General features: G+C 48.1%; 1 protein-coding gene across 5 annotated transcripts in view; it reads left to right on the forward strand.

Annotated features, from left to right (window-relative positions):
- LOC146181253 (uncharacterized) overlaps nt 1-22,889 on the forward strand; it is a 136,182-nt gene that overhangs the window by 78,011 nt on the left and 35,282 nt on the right. For 2 of the 5 annotated variants that reach the window (XM_084576312.1, XM_084576313.1), the window contains exons 4-5: nt 5,795-5,911; nt 10,823-10,919. In XM_084576312.1, coding sequence (XP_084432438.1) covers nt 5,795-5,911; nt 10,823-10,919 — 214 coding nt within the window. Of the gene's footprint in view, nt 1-130; nt 3,578-5,794; nt 5,912-10,822; nt 10,920-22,889 lie in introns of those variants that run through there. The other 3 variants (XM_084576315.1, XM_084576316.1, XM_084576314.1) reach the window with 3 other exon arrangements.

A 22,889-nucleotide genomic window follows, 5' to 3' on the forward strand; every position in this document is an offset into this window, starting at 1 on the left:
GCTTGCCGTGATCGCTCTCATGTCGACGAAGATCTTGAATGTTCGACGTGAATGAGCGCGCCAGCTGACGGCACTGCTCAGCATTACGGGTAACAGCAGAAAGAGAAGTGTACTCTGAATTGTCGGGGTGGTAAGGAAGTATGGTGTTCAGTACACAGGAAGGCTCACGACCGTATAGGAGAAAGAATGGGGAAAATCCAGTCGTTGGCTGAGACGCTGTGTGATAAGCATAGGTGACGTACGGAAGCACCCGATACCAATTAGACGCGTCAGAAGAAACGTACATGGCGAGCATGTCACCAAGAGTTCGGTTAAACCTTTCTGTGAGGCCGTGGGTTTGAGGATGGTAAGCTGTGGTGGTCCGATGTAGTATTTTGCAAGCTTCTAACAGCTCGTGGACCACTTGTGATAAGAAGACGCGGCCGCGGTCACTGAAAAGTTCACGAGGAGCCCCGTGACGCAGAACGATTTGACGTAGGATAAAGGAGGCGTAGTCACGAGTACTAGCCGTAAGCAGGGCTGCACTCTCCGCGTAGCGAGTGAGGTGATCCACGGCGACTATTATCCAGCGGTTGCCCCGATGTCGAAGATGGAAGGGGGCCATAGAGGTCGATGCCGACACGATGGAAGGGTCGCTCTGGACAAGTCAATGGCTGTAATGGGCCGGCGGAGGGGCGCGGAGAGGACTTCCGCTGCTGACAAGCAGTACAGGAGCGAATATAGCGGCGGACGAAGTTGTACATCCCCCGCCAGTAGTACCGCTGGCGGAGACGCTCGTATGTCTTGAACAAGCCAGCATGTGCGCTTTGCGGGTCGGCATGGTGATGGACACAAATTTCTGTGCGAAGTTGGCGAGGAATGACCAAGAGCCATTTGCGACCACCCGGGCGATAGCTTTTGCGATACAGCAGTCCACCCCGGATCATAAAATGGGAAGCTTGGCGACGAAGGGCTTGCGGGAATGAAGATGTTGAGGACGCGGTGAGGACGTCTAGGAGTGAAGATATCCAGGGATCCCGGCATTGTTCAAAAGGAAGATCGTCGGAAGTAAGGGATGCAACGGAGGGTTCGGATATCGAGTCCGAGGGTGCAGGAGAAGGCAGCGGCGAGCGCGACGAGGCGTCAGCGCCGGAGGATTTGCGTCCCGATCGGTATATCACATCAAAGTCAAAGTCTTGAAGGCGAAGAGCCCAGCGGCCAAGGCATCCAGAAGGGTCTTTCAGGGAAGCCAACCAGCAGAGGGCATGGTTGTCGGCAATAACGTTGAAGCGGCGACCATATAAGTAGGGGCGAAACTTTGTTAAGGCCATCACGATTGCAAGACACTCCTTTTCCGTGACGGTGTGGTTAGATTCAGCTTTCGTTAGCGCTCGGCTAGCGTAAGCAACTACATGTTCAGAAAAGCCGGGTTTGCGATGAGCGAGGACAGCACCGAGACCGATGCCGCTGGCGTCAGTGTGCACCTCTGTAGGAGCGGTTGGGTCGTAATGGCGGAGAATGGGCGGCGAAGTGAGTAGACGTCGGAGCGTAGTGAAAGCATCGTCGCAGATTGGAGTCCAGGTAGACAAGTCGGCAGGGCCATTCAGCAATTTTGTAAGCGGTGCAATGATGCCAGCGAAATTCCGGACAAAAGTCCGGGACAAAAGCATAGGCCGATGAAGCTGCGCACCTCTTTAACAGAAGTCGGTTTCGGGGGTTCAGTGATCGCACGTAGTTTGTCCGGATCGGGCAGGACACCATCTTTGGACACGACATTACCCAGTATTGCCAGCTTGCGGGCGCCAAAACGACACTTCTTCAGGTTAAGTTGAAGACCGGCGCCAGTGAGACAGCTCAGGATTTGGTGCAAGCGCACGAGGTGCGTCGGAAAATCGGGAGAGAAAACGACGATATCATCCAAATAACAAAGGCAAATATTCCGCTTGAGGCCGCGTAAGATGTTGTCTATCATTCGCTCAAACGTAGCAGGAGCATTGCAAAGACCAAGCGGCATCACAGTAAACTCATATAGTCCTTCAGGGGTAACAAAGGCTGTCTTGGGTCGGTCAGTCTCGGCCATAGGGACTTGCCAATTGCCACAGCGCAGGTCCAGGGACGAAAAGAACTCGGCTCCTTGTAAACAATCGATGGCCTCGTCAATACGGGGTGGTGGGTATACGTCTTTACTTGTAATTTTGTTAAGACGGCGGTAGCCAGCGCAAAATCTTATCGAGCCATCCTTCTTTTTCACAAGTACTATAGGAGACGACCACAAACTAGATGAAGGCTGAATTACACCACGTTGCAGCATTTCGTCGACCTGCTCAGCACTAACACGGTGCTCCGTAGGTGAAACACGGTAAGGGCGCTGGCAAAGAGGGGCATGTCTACCGGTGTCGATGTGGTGAACAACCTCAGTCGCACGGCCCAAGGAAGTCGTCTGCAAGTCAAACGAAGAACGGAACTGGTCGGGGAGAGCAAACAGTTGCTCACGGTGAGTCCGGTCGAGGTCACTGGCCACAGATGATTGAAAAAGGTCCCAATTCGGTAAATCCGAAGATGCAGTAATCGGCGTTAGGGAGGCTACGTGGGCACTCTGTGGTAATTACCCGTCAACATCAAACGGCGAGATGAGGTCAGCAACTTCAATATGGCCAACGCATTCGTCACGAAATAGCGGGACCACAGCGGTTGAGACATTCGCAACAACAATGTCAGCGACGCCGCGGTTAATATTGATGATAGCAAAGGGAAGAAGGAGGTTACGGCGAGAAGCGAACCTGGGAGAAGGCGCAAAAAGAACAGTCGTGTCTAAGGAAAAGAGTACACACACGGGAACAATCACAGCACAGTTGGGCGGAATGTCGGTGTCGTCGGCGACAACAAGCTTGGCGCAAGAAAAAGACGGCGCATCGTCAAGAACCGCATCACAGAGCGCAGAGAAGGCGACGTGGGCGCGGGCGCAGTCAATAACAGCATTGTGGCGGGACAGGGAATCCCAGCCAAGAATTAAGTCATGTGAGCATGACGCAAGCACTAAAAACTCGACGATGTATAAGATGTCCGCGATAACGACACGCGCTGTCCAAGCAGCAGACGGACGAACGGAGTCGGCGCTGGCGGTGCAAAGAGAGAGTCCAGAAGGCGGGGTGGTGACTTTATGAAGCGATCGGCAAAACCTTTCGCTAATGACGGATAGAGTGGTCCCTGTAGCGACGAGTGCAAGGGTACGAACACCATCAACAAAAACTTCGATAAGTACTTTCTTCTGGGCGAGTTGGTTCATATTAGCAAAAGGTAAAAGACATTGCGCTCTGTCTTGTTGTCACGTCTCTTTCTTCATCTACTTTTTGCGCAAGTCTTTTACCTTTTGCCAAAAACTTCGAGAACGTTCGGCGAAGACAGACGAGAACTTGTGGTAGGCGAAATGTGCGGAGTTCGTGCCCCAGGAACTGCGGCGGCTAGTTTTCCGAGTCTTGTGTCACGCAGCGACGCCGCATTGGAGACACGGACCGACGACGAGGGGACGGCGAGCGCTGCAGTGGAATGTGCTGGCGGACCGACGAGTTGTGCGGCTGCCCTGGAGACGTCATCGGAGGTGGGCGCAAGATGTCGTACTGATAATTGCAGTCAGCCATAGTGCGTGCAGGGGCAGAGCGCAGAGTACGGCGGCACAGGCGGGCGACGTGGCCTGGAATACCGCAGGCATAGCAAATAGGCCGGTTGTCATTCGTGCGCCAATGATTGTAGAGAGGCGTTGTTGATTGGAACCGTGGGGCGACCGACGGTGGCGCCATAGTCGGCACGTACGCAAAGGACTGTGGCGGCGGTAACTTGTGCATACGTGGGAGGCATCTGTACTTGCACAGGTAGAGGCGGCACGACAACAGGGGGGCTGTAACTCAAAGGTGCAACAAGAGGTGTGGGCTGCATTGGAACAGGATCGGCATGAGGTGTGACAGGCGCTGGCTGGCCAAAAACGGGAAGGGCATCGGCAACCTTCTGCGTGATGGTGTGTCGGATAGAAGGGGTAATCAGTTGGGCTGTAGATGACGGCAGTGGGCCAGACAAAAGTCCAAGCTGTCGAGAGAACTCATCTCGAACTAAGTCTTTGATCTGAGTTAAAAGGTCGCTGCTGACATCCAGGCCAGAAATAGATGCAGCAGGTGCGTGAGGGCGACGAGTGCAGAGGCGTTGCTTGAGCAGCTCGTCGAAACTTTGGCACAGACTGTATACTGAGGACACCGTGGTGGGGCTCTTTGCCCACAGCATGTGGAATGCATCGGCATCAATGCACTTCATTATGTGCTTTTTCTTTTTAGCCTCATCCATAGACGGGTCTACACTCTTGCATAAATCCACGATGTCTTCAATGTAACTTGGGAAGGTTTCACCTTCATGCTGAACTCGTACGCGAAATGCTTCTTCAGCGCGCAGTTTCCGCACTGTGGGACGACCGAAAACGTCCGTGAACTTTGCCTTGAAGGTAGCCCAAGTTGGCATGTCGGCCGCAAGATTTCGGTACCATAGGTTAGCAATGTCACCCAGGTAGAAGATGACGTTGTTGATCTTGATGCGGTCATCCCAGTTGTTATGGCGACTCACTCGCTCGTACGAGGCCAACCAATCTGCAACGTCCTGGTCGCCTTTCCCGCTGAAAACTGCCGGGTCTCGGTGCCGAATGGCACCGGAGCTTGAGATAGACTGCGCAGGGGCTGCCAATGGCTGTTGGCCTACCTCGTTTGTCGCCATAGTTATCGTACGGCTGCGGAGCTCCACGGTGATCGTGTAAGAGTCTTATCCCGGCACTTTCCACCAAATGAAGAGGGGTTTCAGTTATTCGGAGGACTGGAGACGGCGACCGGTGACAGACGACGATCGTAGAGTAAGGCACAGTCTCGTCCGAACAAGACAGTCCGAGCTTCGAGTGCGTGCGCCAGATGATCGGTCAGGAATTCAGCCGTCTTCATCGTCGTTTGCGGGGACGCTTAATCATCTTCTTCTTTACACATAATTAACTTATTGTCCTAATTATTTTTCGGATACAACAATACGTCACCCTCTATCAATTCACACCACTTATTAACTTCTACAACTTCTCAATTACTCACAACTGCTGCGGACACGATTTTGCGAACACGTTCTGCGGACACAGCCTGCGGACACGGTTTCCCGACAGAAATCTGTGAACATAGCGAAATAATGCTTTTGCATTAATAACTCAAGTTACTGACATTCTAGTGTAAGTCAAGAATAATGGGCATCGGCAGGACACGTACTGGGAAGAGAGGATAACCGATGATCGCTTAGGGTAACAAAGTGGATTCCAAGGGAACGATAGCGCGGGGGCAGCAGAAAGTTAGGTGGGCGGATGAGGTTAAGAAGTTCGCGGGGTGATGAGGATGCAGCTAGAACAGGACCGGGTTAATTAGAGCAATATGGGATTGGAATTCGCCCTGCAATGGGTATAATCAGGCTGGCAATGATGGTGATGAGCAGGACAACCTTATAGTTTAATCAACCAAAGGATACTGCACGTTTCCGGAAAGGGCGCTCTGCCATCGATCATATACGCATAATGAGCCAGATGATAGAAAAGTGCTCGGAATATAGCAGCCGCTATCATAGCATCCATTGAAGGCGAAAAAGCATTTGACTGTCGATACCTCAGCCATCATACAGGCATAGCGAGATCAAGGTGTAGGTGAGCCAGATGTGAAAGTAGTGCATGGTGACACTCAAGTTATTAATTATTATTAAATTCACTATATGAACTGTTCTAATGCGAATCACTTGATTGTTTTTCAACCTACAGCATATGCTTGGCAAGTACGACCTCTCCGAGCATGATGTGAAAGAGGCAACAAACAATTTACCGAAGAGAAGCAAGTACAGTGTGTGGACTAACAGCTGTCAACACGTCGTTAGCAAGGTAATGTGAATGGTAGCTAATTGCACAGATAGTATGCCAGCATGCTGCGTACCATTGTTCCTTGATATTTGCTGCGAAATCTAGTAGCTTTCTATAGAGAAGCATAGGTGAAACCAATATTTTAAAACTTACTTGCAGTAGGCAAAGGTTGATATCATTGCCAATATATTTGTGTTTCTCTTTCACGCTCTTGCCATAACACTTGGCCAAATAGGTTTAACGGTAAGGTATTGTTTTTTCACGAGACTGCTAACATCATGATAGTTTATTTAAAATAATTACTATCATCACTAGTTAGAACGCTATCGTATTTTCCATTGATCTGCCATCAACAAAAATGCAGTGAAAGACGTGCGCAGCAGAAGAAGTCCACAGCGGTATATTCGTGAAACCACATTTAAAAGACTGCATAGAAGCAAGCGATTGCGAGTGACTGAACAAAATATAAGGCTGTCAGTATTTCTAAAATACGGAGGGAATATGGCACGGCGTCTCACTTTTACGCGGTCATGAAGCAAGCTTGTGAGTGGTTGGTCATGAGAAGGGATGCATTTTTATCCGCAAGAGTGGAGGGCGTAATTGAGCACCCGGTGAAGGGGGGTCGATAAACGGAAGTAAAATGTGACATTTATTGCGAGTTATTACGGGACACAAAATATTCTGTACTTAGGTTCCTCAGAAATAAAGCAATCTACATGGCGCGCCACCATAGGCATTCCAGTTTACTTAAGGATATTCATGTTAACGTTGAAAACAGAAATGTGTTTATAGAACTCAACAATCCATTAATACACTTTCAGATAAATACAATACAAGGAGCGATATCCCAATCTGGGTCATCAAGTTGTTTGTAGGGAGCAAGCTTAGTGAAGATAAGGGATTTATTTTGTACTTATGATGAAGAACGTGCGCCGAGTTCTTCTTCAGCCTTTATTAACTTTTTGGACAGTGACAGAGATAGCGTTCTAATATACCTACCACTAAAGACAGTTTTCAAATTAGTCTGACTACGTGACCTACAAATGTTTACCTTATCAGAGGTACAGCTACCTTATCAGAGCTATCAGAGCCTCAAAGGAATATGGAAGCAGAAAATGGTCCTCCTAGAAATATGTCTTGCAGTGTGATCATAAATAGTATGCTCAAAACCAACTTTGTCAACCTTTGTAAAAACATGAGGTCCTAAATATCGCAACAAAATCGTAGTTTTAGCTGAGGCGCAATACGTTCATATTCCCCCATTAATATGCACAGCCTGGAACTCATTCTTCAGATAACGATGCATTTCCTTTCGGATATATATTGATGAGAGCATGGACCCGAACTCATATCCTTGGTCATTCCTGTATATTATCATATTTCGACAAGTAGATATCTTGCAGCATTTATTGAGAAATAAATTTCAGTCTTACGCGCGCTACCCTAAAGCAACTAGCGAAATCACTCACCTCCCAAGGCATTACAATCTGAAAATATTCCAGTAATGCAGCGATAGTTGAGTACTAGCCCATGCTGTTATTTCTTGTAGCAGTTATTTCCAATAGTCATGTTCCTTGCAGCCAGTAATGTATCGTGTATTATTGAGGGTAAATTTCGGTAACCTGCACAATGAATTATTGCGCGTTTAAAAGACCAGAGACATCAAAATATTTAGGTATTTCTTGCTTGCCCTAATGCGCAAGATCACAGTTTACATCAATTACAAGCTGGAATTCACCTATGCCAGTTAGATATTTTCTTATGCATTGTCGTGCATTTGGTGCCTAGACGCTGAACATTGTTTGTAATAGCTAACACGCATATTGGCCTCGTCAATGATAGAAAATGGTCGTGTAACCAATGATTATCTATTTTTGTAATTTCAACTTTCAGGTATATTCGCATCAGTAATCATGCCGATGAAAACGAATAAAGCAGTATTTATTGCTGCAGTTTATCAAGTCTTCCGCGCATGTTATAATACCAGACACCTTTCATCAGTTCAAGCGGAAGATGAGCGTGCAAGGGGGAAAATATATTATATTTTATGTTTTGTTTTTCATGAAATTCATTAGCTAACCGGGTGGTAAAATATGTGGCCTAGCACATGAAGTGCAAGAAATTGGTGTCTCTACTGATTTATTTGTTGGCAGTAATACAGCAACCATTTTACAGAAGAACGTGCAGGTGCTCGCCATATTAACAGATTTAGAGGCATATCGAAATAACTGAGCTGGTGTTCCTGATTCTAAACAATTACAGAAAAATGGGGATACTGCTACATCAGTGGCTGCACAATTGAGCTATTTTGTCTCCAAGATACTCACGATGATATTTCATATTTATTAATTCGAGATTCGAATATAAATTGTCACGCATGTCAAATATTGCAATTTTAGAGCCATTAGTCTTAGTCTTATGCACAATGTGTTTAAAGAAACTATGTGATGGAACATGTACTTATAGGAACCTTGCGCTGCCCAGAGGGCGCCGCGAAAACGGTGCTAAAAAGCGCGCCCCCTAGGCGCCTGCTGGGTAGTACAAATCGCCGGCGTCTGCACTCGAATGCATGGAGTCTGTATGGGTCCACCGTATTACTTTATATAATGCATAAATTACAACCAAATAAAGGCGCTGAAAATTCATCAAGGGCTGTTAGGACGTAAAAAAAAAAAAAGGTAATAAATAATGCAACGTCAGGCATGCAGCAATTGGAGGCGAAGCCTCGGTGCGCTGCTAGTCGATATAGCTAGGCGAGAGTTGCGCGAATTCGTAGAGCTCTACTAGCTCTACAAAAGCTTTACACGCAGCTGAGATGAAGCAAGGGAATACGCGAAACCGCAACACGCATATAGGCAGCGTAAACAACCCCTTTGAGGCACAAAAAGTCCTTTCGATGGGCACCTTGAGCCGACCGTGCATAGGCCGTTGGCGTTTGCGTTCAATACATGCATGTGATTTTGTAACTTGATCCTAAGCTGGTTTTTGCTTTTTACACAACGTTTAGCTGATAAGCCACACTGGCAATGTCTGGAAATACGATCCACGACCTGGAAAGTCTCACAGAAAGCTGTAGCTGGGACTGCAGAAACGTTCGAATTACACCGCGGCAGGCGCTTGTGTTCGTCATTAGGTGCAGATATCAGAAGACACGCTGACCTCGTTTCACTGCTCAACTGCTAATAGCCTTTCATTTATGTGCTTGCAGCTCTCGAGCAAGAACTTTTGCCTGTTGGGGGCAGTGGGGACTTTGCATATTATAATGAAGTACCCTATCAGATCAAGAACGCGCGGTGCATGACCGAAATGCCATTGTCGGCTGCTTATTAATTAAAACGTATGCCCCAAATGATGTTTATTACTGTTTTCTCTTGAAAGTGAATGGCAGCTTTCATCGAGATAGCAAACGTTTTAAGTAAACTCTAGTTTATCGTCCTCACCTTTCGTTGCTTGACGTACGCATGTGCAGTTCGTACTTACACAGCTGCCGAAAACAGTAGCATAACGGACGCTTTCGCTCTCGATCACAGATAAACATATAGCTGCACTAAATTTCAGCTCTGAGCCGGCGGAGCGGGAGCCTTTGAGCGAACGGCGTTTCTCTAACCAGGGCATGCATGCACATGACCGCCCTTACCAATCGCATCGTAGCCCCGTTCCGTGCGGCTTGAAAGAAAGCAGTAGAGTTGAACAAGGAAATTGTTAACTTGTCCGTGGCACCCTACGATGCAAGGAAAATAGCAGCGGGGACGATGTTTCGGGACGGATGGTACGCGGCAAGATCAATGCTGCGTGCTTTGAACATTTCGCCGGATGACAGCCGCAGCGCTTCTTTTTTTTAATTTTAGGCCATTGCTGGTTCACAATGATGTCCATTATCCTTGACCACTCTTTTCACGCTCACGAAGGGGCAAAAAGAAGCACAAATCTACGTAGAAAGCCTGCGAAATACGCATTGCAGCATAGGCAGAGCCGCCGTTGTACTATACCCAGTCAGACTGTTCTTGTCCGCCACGAGGCAGCGCTACCCTACTCAAAACTCCAGCGCAAGGTCTCTGTAGGCCTACGGCTGCGGTAAGGGTACTCTTTTATCCAACGCATTATACGACCTTGGTAGAGTGTAGAGTAAATATTGCTTCATTAAATAGCTGGTAAGAAGGCACCACTCCTAGGCCGTAGATTAATTACCTCGAAACTATTTTCGTGTTGCTATCTAAGTGGTCTACGAAACTCTAGTTAGAGCATTTTATCAGTGGCAATCACATAAATGCATTCTGATGTCTTGTTTATGCACTATCAACCTTGTGTGACGAGAAAGAAAAGGGGTCCTTAATTTTTAAGGCCTTCAGTGACTCGATCTTCGGCGCAAATATCTATACTGCGCTACAATACGAATCAACCCAGAATAATAATTAATGACCCTTCTATATTAGACAGTCATTGCGTTAATTTTAACAATCTAAATTTACAGTGCTGACATTTTGATGAGTAGGGAACTCTGAGCTTAGTTTTTTCCATCATATGAGGGTTTTCCTCGTGCTTAAATTCGTTTGCTTTGGGTGTCCTTTTAATTAGTTCCCGTCGGCTTTCTGAATGCTCAAATATCTTGCACAGTTGATCTATGTGAGAACTGTTATGGTCTTTCAACAAATATTTGCGTTGGAATGCATCGGGCTATGTCCTACAGTAAACATCGCTGCCTTCGTTATTGCACTGGCGTCTACAAATAAAACACATACCATGTGGTGCAGGAAACAAGAATGCTGTGTCAAAACTCACGCTTCTAATAAAACAATTTTGGGATGTAGGCTTTGTTACTAAGTATATTTTATGTTGTGCTGTGTTTTTCCTGCTGTACAATAGCTAGACGTGCGGCTGAAGTATGTAATATTATGAAGGTGCCTTTTAGCTTCTTGTCTTTAATTGTTACAGGTGCTGAATGCGCTGGGGATCGAAAATGAGGTGAAAAACTTTTTTTCTCAGACGATGGAGTCAGTACTTACAGCGATGCCAGTCTTATTGTCTACAGGTGAGAAAAAAAAGTCTCCTTTTCTGATACCCTGTGAATGCACATTCGGATGCTGCTTTTTACAGCATCTCCGGAGGCATCCTTGTGGGACGGCCAAGGGCCATCCAATTTTAATGCAGCCCAAGTATCATAATACATTAGCCTCTCTACTGAAGCGCAGTGCCGTTAAGCGTTGTTGAGTGTTGCTTATGAAATACACTACTCGGGCATGTTTGCGAAAATTGTGCCTGTCATACCTTGGCTCATTAAGCTACTTGCTCTAACATTGCTTGACCAAGGAGAATTCAATCACTTTGTAAACACAAAATGCAGTGTACTACGCAACTCAGTGGGGTTTCGCGAATGATGCAAAGACTAGAAATATGTTAAACAGGAACTGGCCATAAGTAGAGTAGGCTTGGTGCAAAAATATCACGCGGTCCTAGAGAACTGAGGTCCCTGTAAGCTCTGAGCGATTTCAGGTGCGTATGCAGCGTGCAGGAGGAATATATATATATATATATATATATATATATATATATATATATATATATATATATATATATGTGAAGGAAGTAAGCCAACAGTCGGCGAGGCGAAGGAAAGAATTAGGGATTGTACGTTTTGTCTTTTTTTATTATCTTTACCTCGGTAATCACATAAATTGGCAATGTAAACTGTTTAGGGGAAATATAATTAAACACAAAGTAGAAGGAAGAACAACGTGCCGACGGTCGGAACCGAACCCACGACCGCCTAATATCGCGTCCGGTGCTCTTCCAACTACGCTACGTCGGCCGCTGTTCCACCTGCTACTTTCTTGGGTATTAATGTTGCCGGTATAGGAAACTTGAGAGTGTTCACCAGCGTCACCCTCAACCTTAGCGGTGGACGTGGAACGTCCTGTGTTACCGCCAGCGTCACGTAGAACATGTTCAAGAGCGAGGGCGAAAGCTGTGCTAGAACTCTCTTACGCTACCTATGGCTTCAAGACTGCCAGAACCGAGACCCCCGTGAGCTAAAAGCAGATAAATGAAGGGGAAGTGAGGGTGCTTGTTATAATACATGAAGGAAAGAAGCCAACAGTGGGCGAGGCCAAGGAAACCATTGGTTATTGTACTTTTTGTTTTGTTTTTAATATTGTTTTTACTTCGGTAATCACGTAAATTATTAATGTAATCTGTTTAAGGGAAAGATAATTAAACACAAAGTAGAAGGAAGAACAACGTGCCGATAGTGGGAACCGAACCCACGACCTCCGAAAATCACGTCCGGTGCTCTTCCAACTGAGCTAAATCTGCCGCTGTCCCACCTGCTACGTTCTTGGCTATTATAGTTGCCGGTATAGGAACCATGAAAGTGTTAACCAGCGCCACCCTTAACTATAACGGTGGACGTGGAACGTCATTTATCTGCTGTAACGGAGAAGAACGCGGCCGTTCTTACGAACGCCCAGCTTTATTCTCTCTTCATCCTCTTCTGCCTCTCTTCTGCCTTTCCGCTCCTGCACTGTTCACTTCGTCGTCGCCTTGTACATCACACTCGGCCACGACTGGGTTCGTCCTTAATTGAGCACCACCACATTGCAGACATCGCATCTGCTGCACATGATGTTTGTTTTCATTTTTTTTTTTGGGGGGGGGGGGGGGGCTATCCTCCTGCCTAGCCATGATGATATTCGCACCGATAATCTTGGCTTACTGTCGGCTTCAGCGATTGGCGCGTTGCTCTTAGTGCGGGACTCCTTGGACAGTTGCCTCTTGGGTGTTCTGCCGAGGCCTTGATGATAGTCTTGAACGTTTCTCCAATGGCAGTTATTTGCTGTTGACTTGATGTTCTTGCGCGGTATTCGATGCTTTTCCCTGATCTGGAACTGTCGTCGTGAGGCATCCGCAGTGGTGACAAACATTGAAGAAGCTTCACCACAATACTTGTTGCTGCTGCCATCGTTTCCACCGGAAGCACCGGGCCGTGCACAGCTTCCCTGAGTACGCCGGTAGGTGTGGGCTCCTACCTTCCCGACGAACTCGCGAAGTTTCTGCGTGGACTTCCCATCTATCACACTGACATTGGCCGCAGCGAGGCCTTTTTCTACTGGAATTACTTCACATTCAACTTCCTGCTCTTTGCGGATGCAGCGAAGTTTACGGGAGTGTTGTAACCCGGTGCGGTGGACAAAAATGTCCTCGCCTCACCAAGCGCTCATGGGAACAAAGACTTAGAGGAAGCGTTGAGGACGTCAAAGTGGGAAGAGCTTCCGAGATCCCAGCGTTGTTAGTATGGCAGGCATTGGAAGGTAAAGGCTGCAAGTCTGGGTTCGGATATCGGTGCTGAGGTTGCTGGAGAGGCCAGTGGCGAGCAAGACAAGTCTTAAGTGTCAGTGTTTCCCGAAGGGTAAATGTAGTTTAAGTCGAAGTCTTGAAGACGAAGAGCCGAGTGGCCGAGGCGTCCAGAAGAGCCGTTGAGAGTAGCAAACCAGCAAAAAGCAAGGTGATATGTGATGACTTTGAGGCGGCATATAGATGGCCGAAACTTCGTCAAGGCCCGCACGATAACACGATGTACTGGTTTCTTTACGGTGTAATAAATTCAACTTTGGTTAGAGCCAGGGAACCGTAAGCCGCCATGTAGCAGAAAAAGCGGGGTTCTTGTTGAGCCCGCACAGTGCCGATGCCGATGCCGCTGACGTCAGTGTATACCTAAGTAGGAGCGACTCGGTCGTATTGGCGCAGCATTGGCGTTGGAGTAGACGACGGAGCCTAGCGAAAGTATTGTCACATGTTGGGGTCCAGTTAGAAAAGTCTATGGGACCATTCGTAAGGAGTGCAATAATAATGGCGAGATTGCGGACAGAGCGGCGACAATATGAGCACACGCCGAGAAGCCGCGCAGTATTTGGCATTTCAACGCACGTAGTTTTCCGGATTGGTCAAGACGGCGTTTTGTACGTAACATGGCCTAGTGTAATTAGCTTGCCCTCGCCAAAGCAACCTTTCTTGAAGTATAGTTGGAAATCAGCACTCATTTTACATATCGGTATTCGGTGCAAGCAGAAAAGTGCGTCATAAAATCGCGCGAGAATACGACGTCGTAGAAATAACACAGGCAAAAATTGCACTGAGTCCACATAAGATAAATCTCTCCAACGTAGCAGAAGCGTTTATAAAGCCAAGCGGCATCATGGTAAAATCATATAGTTCATCAGAGGTGAACAAGACTGTCTTGGGGCGGGCATATTCTGTCATGGAGAGTGGCCAATTACCGGAACGCAGATCCAGGGACGACAAGAACCCGTCCCCGTATAAACAATCGATGATGTGAATGGGTGTATTTTGTATACATACTTACGGCTCATTTTCTTAAAGGACTATATATGCCTTACTTTTCGGTTCATGTTTTATCCTTTGTAATGATACCGAAGACAGTGTGCACTGATCAGCATGTTATAATCGCCTGCGAATGGAGGATAATTTATAATTGAATTTCTTTGCTCAGCTATCCCGGTTTCGGTTTTAACCGCCAATCCATTGCTGTGACGTACAAGTCAAGTCTACGTCACGTAAGGAATGAAAAAATAGCTATATAATCATTCTTGTGTAGTTTCATTTCGTTGCAATGATAAAGCTAGTCTACCTTAAGAATATAAATTCTTACAATTGAAGAATGGGTGTTTATATCGCTGCTTTTCATGCCGCGCGTCAAGACTTGATTGTTACTTCACAGCATCTGTCGTCTGCTGAAACCGAAACTGGAGGGAAAAGCAAATTCAATTATAAACTATTTTACGGTCGTAGGTGAACACTTCGTGTGGATCGACATACAGGAATGTCTTACGCAATTTATACAAGAAAAATGTCACCAAAGACTGTACTTCTTTAAGACGGAGGTAGTCAACACAAATTCTGATTCAGTCGCGGACTTGAAGGTTGAATTACACCACAATGCAGCATGTCGTCGACGTACTCAGTAATGACACTGTGCTCTGAAGGCGGTATGCTGTTAGGGCTCTGGCGAAGAAGCGCCTGATACCGGTGTCGATATGGGGAACTGCTGTGGTCGCGGTCCATGGAAAGCGTCGGAATGTCTAATGACCTGGCTAAGAATAGCGAGCAGCTGCATGCGGTGAGACGGATTCAGATAACTGACCAATGAATGCTGAAACATTTCTAAGCCCATTTCATCAGAAGGAGTGCTACCTGTTTGTTAGGGAGGCTGCATATGAACAACGTGGGGGACACGCTTCAGCATCGTATGACTAAATGAGATCTACAGCTACAATGTGGTCAAGGCATTTGCCAAGAAGTAATTTGACCAGAGTGCAGGAGGCATTTCTATCAATGACGACAATAAATGTGTTAAATGTTCACGAGAACAAAGGGAAGTAGAAGGTGGCGCCATGAAGGGAATACAGGGCAAGGCGCAGGGAAAACAGTCACGTCCAGGAAGAGTTAGCACACATGGGAATAATCATACAACAGTTAAAGGGATGTCGCTGTCTGCGCCGAAATATTTTGAGCCCGATAAAGACTGCGCGACGTCGAGTACAATACAACAGAGCGCAAAGGTGGTGTGAGCACGGGCGCAGTCAGAAACGGCATGCTGGCAACATAGAAAATGCCAGGCAAGAATGAGGTCACGCGAGCATGAGACAAGCACTAAAGGCTAAACAATATATACGGCGTCCGCGATGAGAACGTGCGCTATGTGAGCAGCAGATGGAATACAGGACACAGCTGGCGATGTGAAGAGAAAGTTCAAAAAGCGGGGGTGGACTTTATAAAGTGAGCGGCAGAGAGTTCGCTGAAGTGAACGGTAGCACCAAAGTCCACAAATGCACGTGAATGAACACTGAACGAAAACACGAAGAACGTTCAGTGGAGAGAGGCGAAGAATTGCACAGGAGATGTGCGCAGGTCATGCCGCCGGAAATGTGGCTGCTAGATTTCCGAGTCGTATTTCATTATTCGTATAAAATATTCCCCTACCGCTGTCCATCTTCTAGCGCACCAAGTGGCCGAACAATGTCTTGGCATGTGGCTGAGCGTCGTTCTCTTCTCTCTGGAGCTTCGCTTCACTAAAAAGACCAGCTCGGTTGTTCTGCTGCTTGCCACGTTTGTTGGTGATATTTGGTGGAGGTGCGGGGTGAAATGGCATCTACGGTACCCCAGAAGACATCAGTGACGCTGCTCATCGACGTGCAGACGCCACTAAAATCCATAAAACGAGCCGTCGCCTCCGAAGCCTTCAACCCGAGTTTGAGCCACTGACCACACTGGTGCAAGCCACGACATCCATTATGGGTAGCCAGACAAGTCAGTATTCCAGCAACGCCCCACCGCTCATGTCTTCTCGCACCTCGATTACCGCCGTCCTTTCACGATGACCGGTTCCAGGATGTGGTAGACTAGTTGGTCAGTTTTGACCGTGTGGCCACGTTCAACCAACGAGACGACGAGCGGAAGCTAATGATTGTGTACTTCAAGCTGCAAGACCCAGTCAAGACGCGGTTTCAGATCCACGAGGCGTCCTTTGTCAACTGGACAGGGTTAGCAGATAGGGTTAGCCGTCGCAGTCCAAGGCAGCTCCAGCACGTTTTGTGAAGTAAAGGCGTTTGATACTGCAAAAAGCAGAATAGATAAGGGGCTTGCTGTTCGTTAGCGCACCGCTGCCAAACGGCGTAACCTACACTTGGATCAGTTCAGTTCAGTTCAGTCGTGTCCGACTCTTCGTGACCCTAAGGACCATATCACGCCACGCTTTCCGGTCTCTCACTATCTTCCTAACATCACATTACTTCATCTGCAGTGCCTCGAGGATGCCATCTAACCATCGCTTTCGCTGCCTACCCCTTCTCCGGTGATCCTCAACATTTCCCAACATCAAATCTTTCTCCAGCGACTCCTCTCTTCTCATCAGATGACCAAAGTAGCTGAGCTTTAACTTTAGAATTTGACCCTCCAATGAGCAGTCAGGGTTTATGGTCGACAGTATCGACTGATTTGATCTACTGGCAGCCCAAGGAACTCTCCAGAGTCTTGGATACTCCACGTGCAATTCATCCTACCGGTGATGTCATCCGTGATAGCATCCGGTGAGCGGTGCTGCCACCATCAGTACCACTACGGAGCCATGCAGTATGACATAGCGATGTCCTACGTCGGCCGGCCCCTGAGCTACATCCATTCCGCCCCGTTGCCTGACCACTACCTCCTCGCTATCTGCGCCCCGTCCAGCAGCAACAAGACCTACGCCCTGTCGAACCACATCAAGACCTGTGCCCCGCTATCACCAAAGCGCACTTGCGGCGCACGCCCAAAAGACGGCCGCTCTGTTATCATTGCCAGGAGCCTGACCGTATTCTTCGCAATTGCCCATACCGGCGAATAGGTATCAGAGATGTTCCACCAAACGCGCGTCGATGCCGCTGTGGCGAAATACCACAGGAGCCTGCGGTGCACCTGGCTGCTCGTGAGATGCACCCGACGTTACCGCACCGGCAGTCGCAATCGTCATCCCCGAGGCGCTTTGCCAGTAGATACTCCTCCTCCGGGCAATTCAGAGGTACGTCTCCTTGCCGGGAAAGACTAAATAGAGCGACCTCCGGGGGTGAGGCCGCCGCTACAGCTCAGATTCAGCAGCCTCCTCCCGACTATTTGACGCGACAGCCCGAGCGGCGACGACTCGATCTGGCGAACTTGCCGGCGTGCTGGGAACGAATTGTTTCCGGTGAATTTTTTGTAACCGCCGACAGTTGTGATGTGACCGCACTCGTAAATACCGGTGCCGATTTTTCTGTCATGAGTAGCCAGCTAGCCACGGCACTCCGTATTGTTCTGATGCCTTGGTCTGGACCGATATTGCGCACCGCCGGTAGCCTTGCGATGACGCCGATTGGCATGTGGACTTGCGGCATAGAGATCTGCGGTTTTACTTTCACTGACACCTTTACCGTATTACAAGAGTACTGCAACCCAGGTAGCACAAAGTGGGCTATGAAGGGTGGGCCCCGGTGGGCTCGATGTAGGCAATGCAGGGCAGCCACTGTGGGCTCAATGTGGGTGCTGCAAGAGGGGCCGACGTAGGCCCGAAGGGGGCTGTCGACAAAGCCCCAATGGGCCCCTCTAGGGGCCGATGCAGGCAGCCCTTGCGGGGCTGCCCACATTTTTCCGGCATTGTTAAAAGGGCACATCCCGCCAACTCCCTGCGATGGTCCTACTTTGGACCAATTTGGGCAGCCGCTTTGGAGGAACATTTTTTTTTATTTCAGTTTGCCCCTCAGAAAATTACATAGGACCAATGCGGGTTCTATAGCGCTAGCCGCACTTGGGCTTGCCCACATTATTCTCATATAGGTCCGACGCAGAAAATTGATGGAAAGCCCTAGTCCAAGTTTTCCCAATCAATATTTATTCACATAAATAAGTAAATATTTTATACATGTCTGCACTTTCTAAACAGCCACAATATTAAATTTTACAATAATTCATACCATTCATCTAGCCGAAATGACTTCATGTACATCTTGTTCAGGCTATGGAGATGTGTGTTCTGAACAGCAATATTGTGCTGGGAGTTGCAGGCTGTCCAAAGCAACCACCTAAGAGGCAACAGTTAGCAATCAGTTTGTTTTAGTATTTGTAGCGCAATTTGCGTGAGCGCGAGAACTAAAGCAACGTAAATTTCTAATCGACTAAACATGGCAACAGCTGTTATACAAATCATCTATAATAGTAATTTAGGGCAACATCTAATGCAAATAAAGGTTGGAAACAATGATTACGCAATTGCACGCACGCCTTCTAGCCCCATTACGGCCGATGTGGGACCTACAGCGGTTTTGTGTGGGCAGCCCCAATTGGGCTGGGTGTTGGTTTTGAACCTAAAGCCCACTTGCTGTTGCACGTGCCTTCAAATTCCCCACAAGGGACCAATTTTGGTATCATGCGGGCCCTCCCGCCTTCCAGCCCCATTACGGCCCATGTGGGATATAAAGCAGTGTTATGTGGGCAGCCCCAATTACGCTGCACGTTGTTTTTGTACCTAGAGCCCACCTGCTGTTGCACGGGCCTTCAAAGTCCCCACAAAGGACCGATTTTGGTACCATGCGGGCACGCCCGCCTTCCAGCCCCATTACAGCCTATGTGGGACCTAAAGTGGTTTAGCTAAGGCCGCCTCATTTGGGCTTCACGAGGACTTGCCCAAATTGAGCCCTTATTCATATTTCACCTGCCCTCAAGTAACCTACGAGGGGCCGATTGGGGCAGCATGCGGGTATAACCGTTTTCTTGCCCCACTACGGCCGATGTTGGTCCCACAAAGATTTAATGGGAGCGGCCTCATTTCGGATCTATGAGGGCTTTCCCATAAAAAGCCCACATTTAGGTTAGATTGCACTCAAATATCCGGCAAGGGACCCTTGTGGTCTGGATGCAGGAATGTGCTCTGCATTAGCCCAAGAAAGGCCGCTATGGGACCCATGCAGGAGGAGCAGGGGCAAGCCCAAATGGGGCTTGCCCACTTTTGCCCCATCGGGGACCGATGCAGTTTTTATGTTGGTTGCCCCAGCCCCACTTGCCTACATCGGCCCTACTGGGGCCCCACATTCTGTGCTACCTGGGAAAGATCTCATTCTTTACATGGATTTTCTTCAAACGTATGGTGCAGTTATAGACCTATGGGAGTAGCTCGTGGTACCGTTTTCAACCAAGCGAGCCATTGATAGCAACACGGACTCTCGAAAAACAGTGTTGCGCGTCTGTAACGACCACATAACGATCCCTCCGCGTGCCAACAAGTTCGTCACAACCGAATGTGATCATACCACCGGCACGCATTGCACTGCTGAAGCCAACATGTTACTGATTCTCGCTCGACAAGTTTGTGCAGCTCGGGACGTTGACGAACTTGTCCATGGGCGAGCCCAGGTGCTAGGCATAAACTTCACATGTTAAGCCAAACATTTTACCGCGAACACGATGGTTGCTTATTTTGAAGAACTTGGAGGATGTACTGACCAATGCGCTTTATCCAACACGTCCGACCTCGATGTTGCAACGTCTACAGCCATTAAGACCGATGTGAACCCACACCCTTTGGCCAGGCTAGAGAATCTTATCAAATCGTTCCGCGATTGTTGAGCATCAACCTCCAACATCTGACAGACACCAGTAACGAAGCACCGAATTGTCGTTGCCGACGACCAACGTCCATTTGCCACCCTTGCGCCGTAAAGCCTTCGGCGCATTACAGAAGTAGAATAAACGTGGTTTCAACCAATCAATCCACTATGGCAGCGTCTCTACCGGGTGTCTTCAAAAAAAAAAACGTTGCGCCATGTCCGCCGCCAGGTAACAGAAATGCTCCATGACGACGTTATCCAACCGTCGACGAGCCCCAGGGATTCGCCTGTTGTCCTCATCACGAAAAATGATGGAACCTTGAGGTTGTACGGGCTTTACAGACGCCCTAATAATGTCGCAAAAAATTTGTACCCCTGCCGCCCATTAATCACTCTCTCAATCGCCTTCGCCAATCCACTTACTTTACGTCACCTGACCTCCACAGTGGTTGTTGTCAAATAGAGGTTGAGGGGCGAGACCGTGTGAGGACCGCTTTTATTGCGCCAGACGCTTTGTATGAGATTAAAGTGCTTCCGTTTAACCTTTCCTCGGCCCCTGCCACATTCCAACGAATGATGGACACCGTACTTTCTGCCTGAAGGGGCAGTCTTGTCTTATATATCTAGACGATGTTGTGATTTTGTCCGACAGTTTCAATGAGCACCTCAAACAGTTTTGCGCTGCTTTCGATGCCATCCTATATGCGGGTCTCTCTCTCAAGCCCGAAAACTTCCGCTCTGATTTTGATGAGCTGAAGTTTTCTGGCAACATTTTCAGTGCTCGAGGCGTTAGCCCAGACCCAGAAAAGACAGCGGCTGTAGCTTTAATCCCCAAGCCACCGGATGAACGGAGCTTGCGTCGATTTCTCGGCATCTGCGCGTACTATCCTCGGTTTTGTCACAATTATTCCATGTAGCTGAGCCTCTGAACCGCCTGAAAAAAGACGCCGAACCGTTCTTTTGGGGCCATGACCAAGAAAATGCCTTCATGGAACTCAAGTCCCGCTTTCAATGTACGCATATACTTGGCCATTTCGACAAAGAGGCCGAAACGGAACTGCAAATGGATGCCAGTAACGTTGGCCTCGCTGCGGTCCTTGTTCAGTGGCATGATGGTGCGGACCGCGTCATTGCTTACAAGAATCGCACTTTGTCACATTTCGATCTTAATTATTCAACTACGGTAGAGTGCCTGGCTGTTGTGTGGGCAGTCATGAAATTTCGTCCGTACTTGTACGGCCACCCGTTTCGCGTCGTGAGCGACCATCACTCGCTGTGTTGGCTGGAAAACCTGAAAGATCTATTGGGACGGCTTGCTCGATGGAGCCTTTGGTTGCAACAGTTTGACGTTACTATCGTGCACAGGTCTTACCAGAAACACAGTGATGCTGACTGTCTTTCCCGCGCCCCTGTTCCCTGCCACACGGACGGCTCCGACGACGATTCCGCTTTCCTCTGTGTTATCAAGACGTCCACCTAGCCCGAATGCAGCAGGCCGATTCTGAACTTCTGCCTCTAATCGAATACCTCGAAGGAACCGTGCCATCGCGTCCTCAGCTATTCAGGCGCCGACTGTCGTCGTGTTTCTTCCGCGACAGCGTGCTGTACAAGAACTACGGTCCTACAGAAACAGCAGGCAGTGCGTATACATGGGTGGCCAGTCTTTCTAGCACGATATCCCCCCGTCCTTCAACAAATTTGCAGTTATCTGATCTTCTCCAGCTGATTTCCCCCTTTTCGTGACCTCGAATGCTTTCTTGACCTCGTCCTTCGTCACTGGTGGAACGTCTGACGGTTTTTCCCTAAAGCCAATCTCATTACGGTCCTGGCTACTTTGGCTACTGTAGAGATCTGTGTAGAACTCCTGGGCTACTTTGACTATGTTCTCCATATTCGTGATGACGTTGCCCGCCTTGTTCCTTATCACGTATATCTAGCTTTTGCCTATGTCCAATTTCTTCTTTACCGCTTTAAGGCTTCCCCCGTTCGTTACAGGATGCTTCATTTTATCCATGTTTACCCTCCTTATATCGGCCACCTTAAGCTTATTTATTAGCTTTGATATCTCGGCCAATTCGACCCGTCGGTTGGATTGGAAGCTTTCATACTCTGGCGTTTCTCAATGAAATGTTTCGTCTCCTTAGACAGCTTACCGTTATCCTCGCTAACTATCCTACCCCCTACTTTTACAGCGCAATCAGTAATGATATCTCTGAAATTATTGTTCATTGCTTCTAGGGTAATGTCCTCGTCCTCGGTTAGAGCTGAATATCTATTCTGTAGCGAGATACTGAACTCCTCTGCCCTCCCCTTCACCGCTAATTCATTGATGGGTTTCTTTCTTACTAATCTGTACGTTCCTTCTTCACATTTAGGCTAATTCAGGACCGCACCACCTAGAAATAGCAAAGGGGAGTTACTAGTTGAATTTGCAGAGCGCAATAACTTAAGAATCATGAATACCTTCTTCAGCAAACGGAAGAACCGGAAATGGACATGGAAAAGTCCTAACGGGGAGACTAAAATTGAAATTGACTTCATACTGTGTTCAACCCCACCATTATGCAAGATGTAGAGGTAATCGGGAAATTGCGATGAAGTGGCCCCTACCATATTGTCAAGCAAACATCCCCCGTCAACTATCTCATCGAACTCCTTACGCCATCCACTGACCACCGTCGCTGCAACTGTGAAATAGTACACAGTAACCGCCTGAAACCTTACTACAATCCTGCCATCGTCACATCGCCATAAGCCGCCAGGATGGCGTCTTTTTGCCCGGGGCAAGTTGTAAGACAGTATTTGGCTCTGCGATAATCAGTGCCTGATGCTGAAGAAAGGCGTCGAAACCCATGTTCATCGCTGACGGTCAG

This window comes from Amblyomma maculatum, chromosome 8 (genome assembly GCF_055883805.1).
Source record: "Amblyomma maculatum isolate TAMU_Amacu chromosome 8, ASM5588380v1, whole genome shotgun sequence".
Lineage (NCBI taxonomy): Eukaryota > Metazoa > Arthropoda > Arachnida > Ixodida > Ixodidae > Amblyomma > Amblyomma maculatum.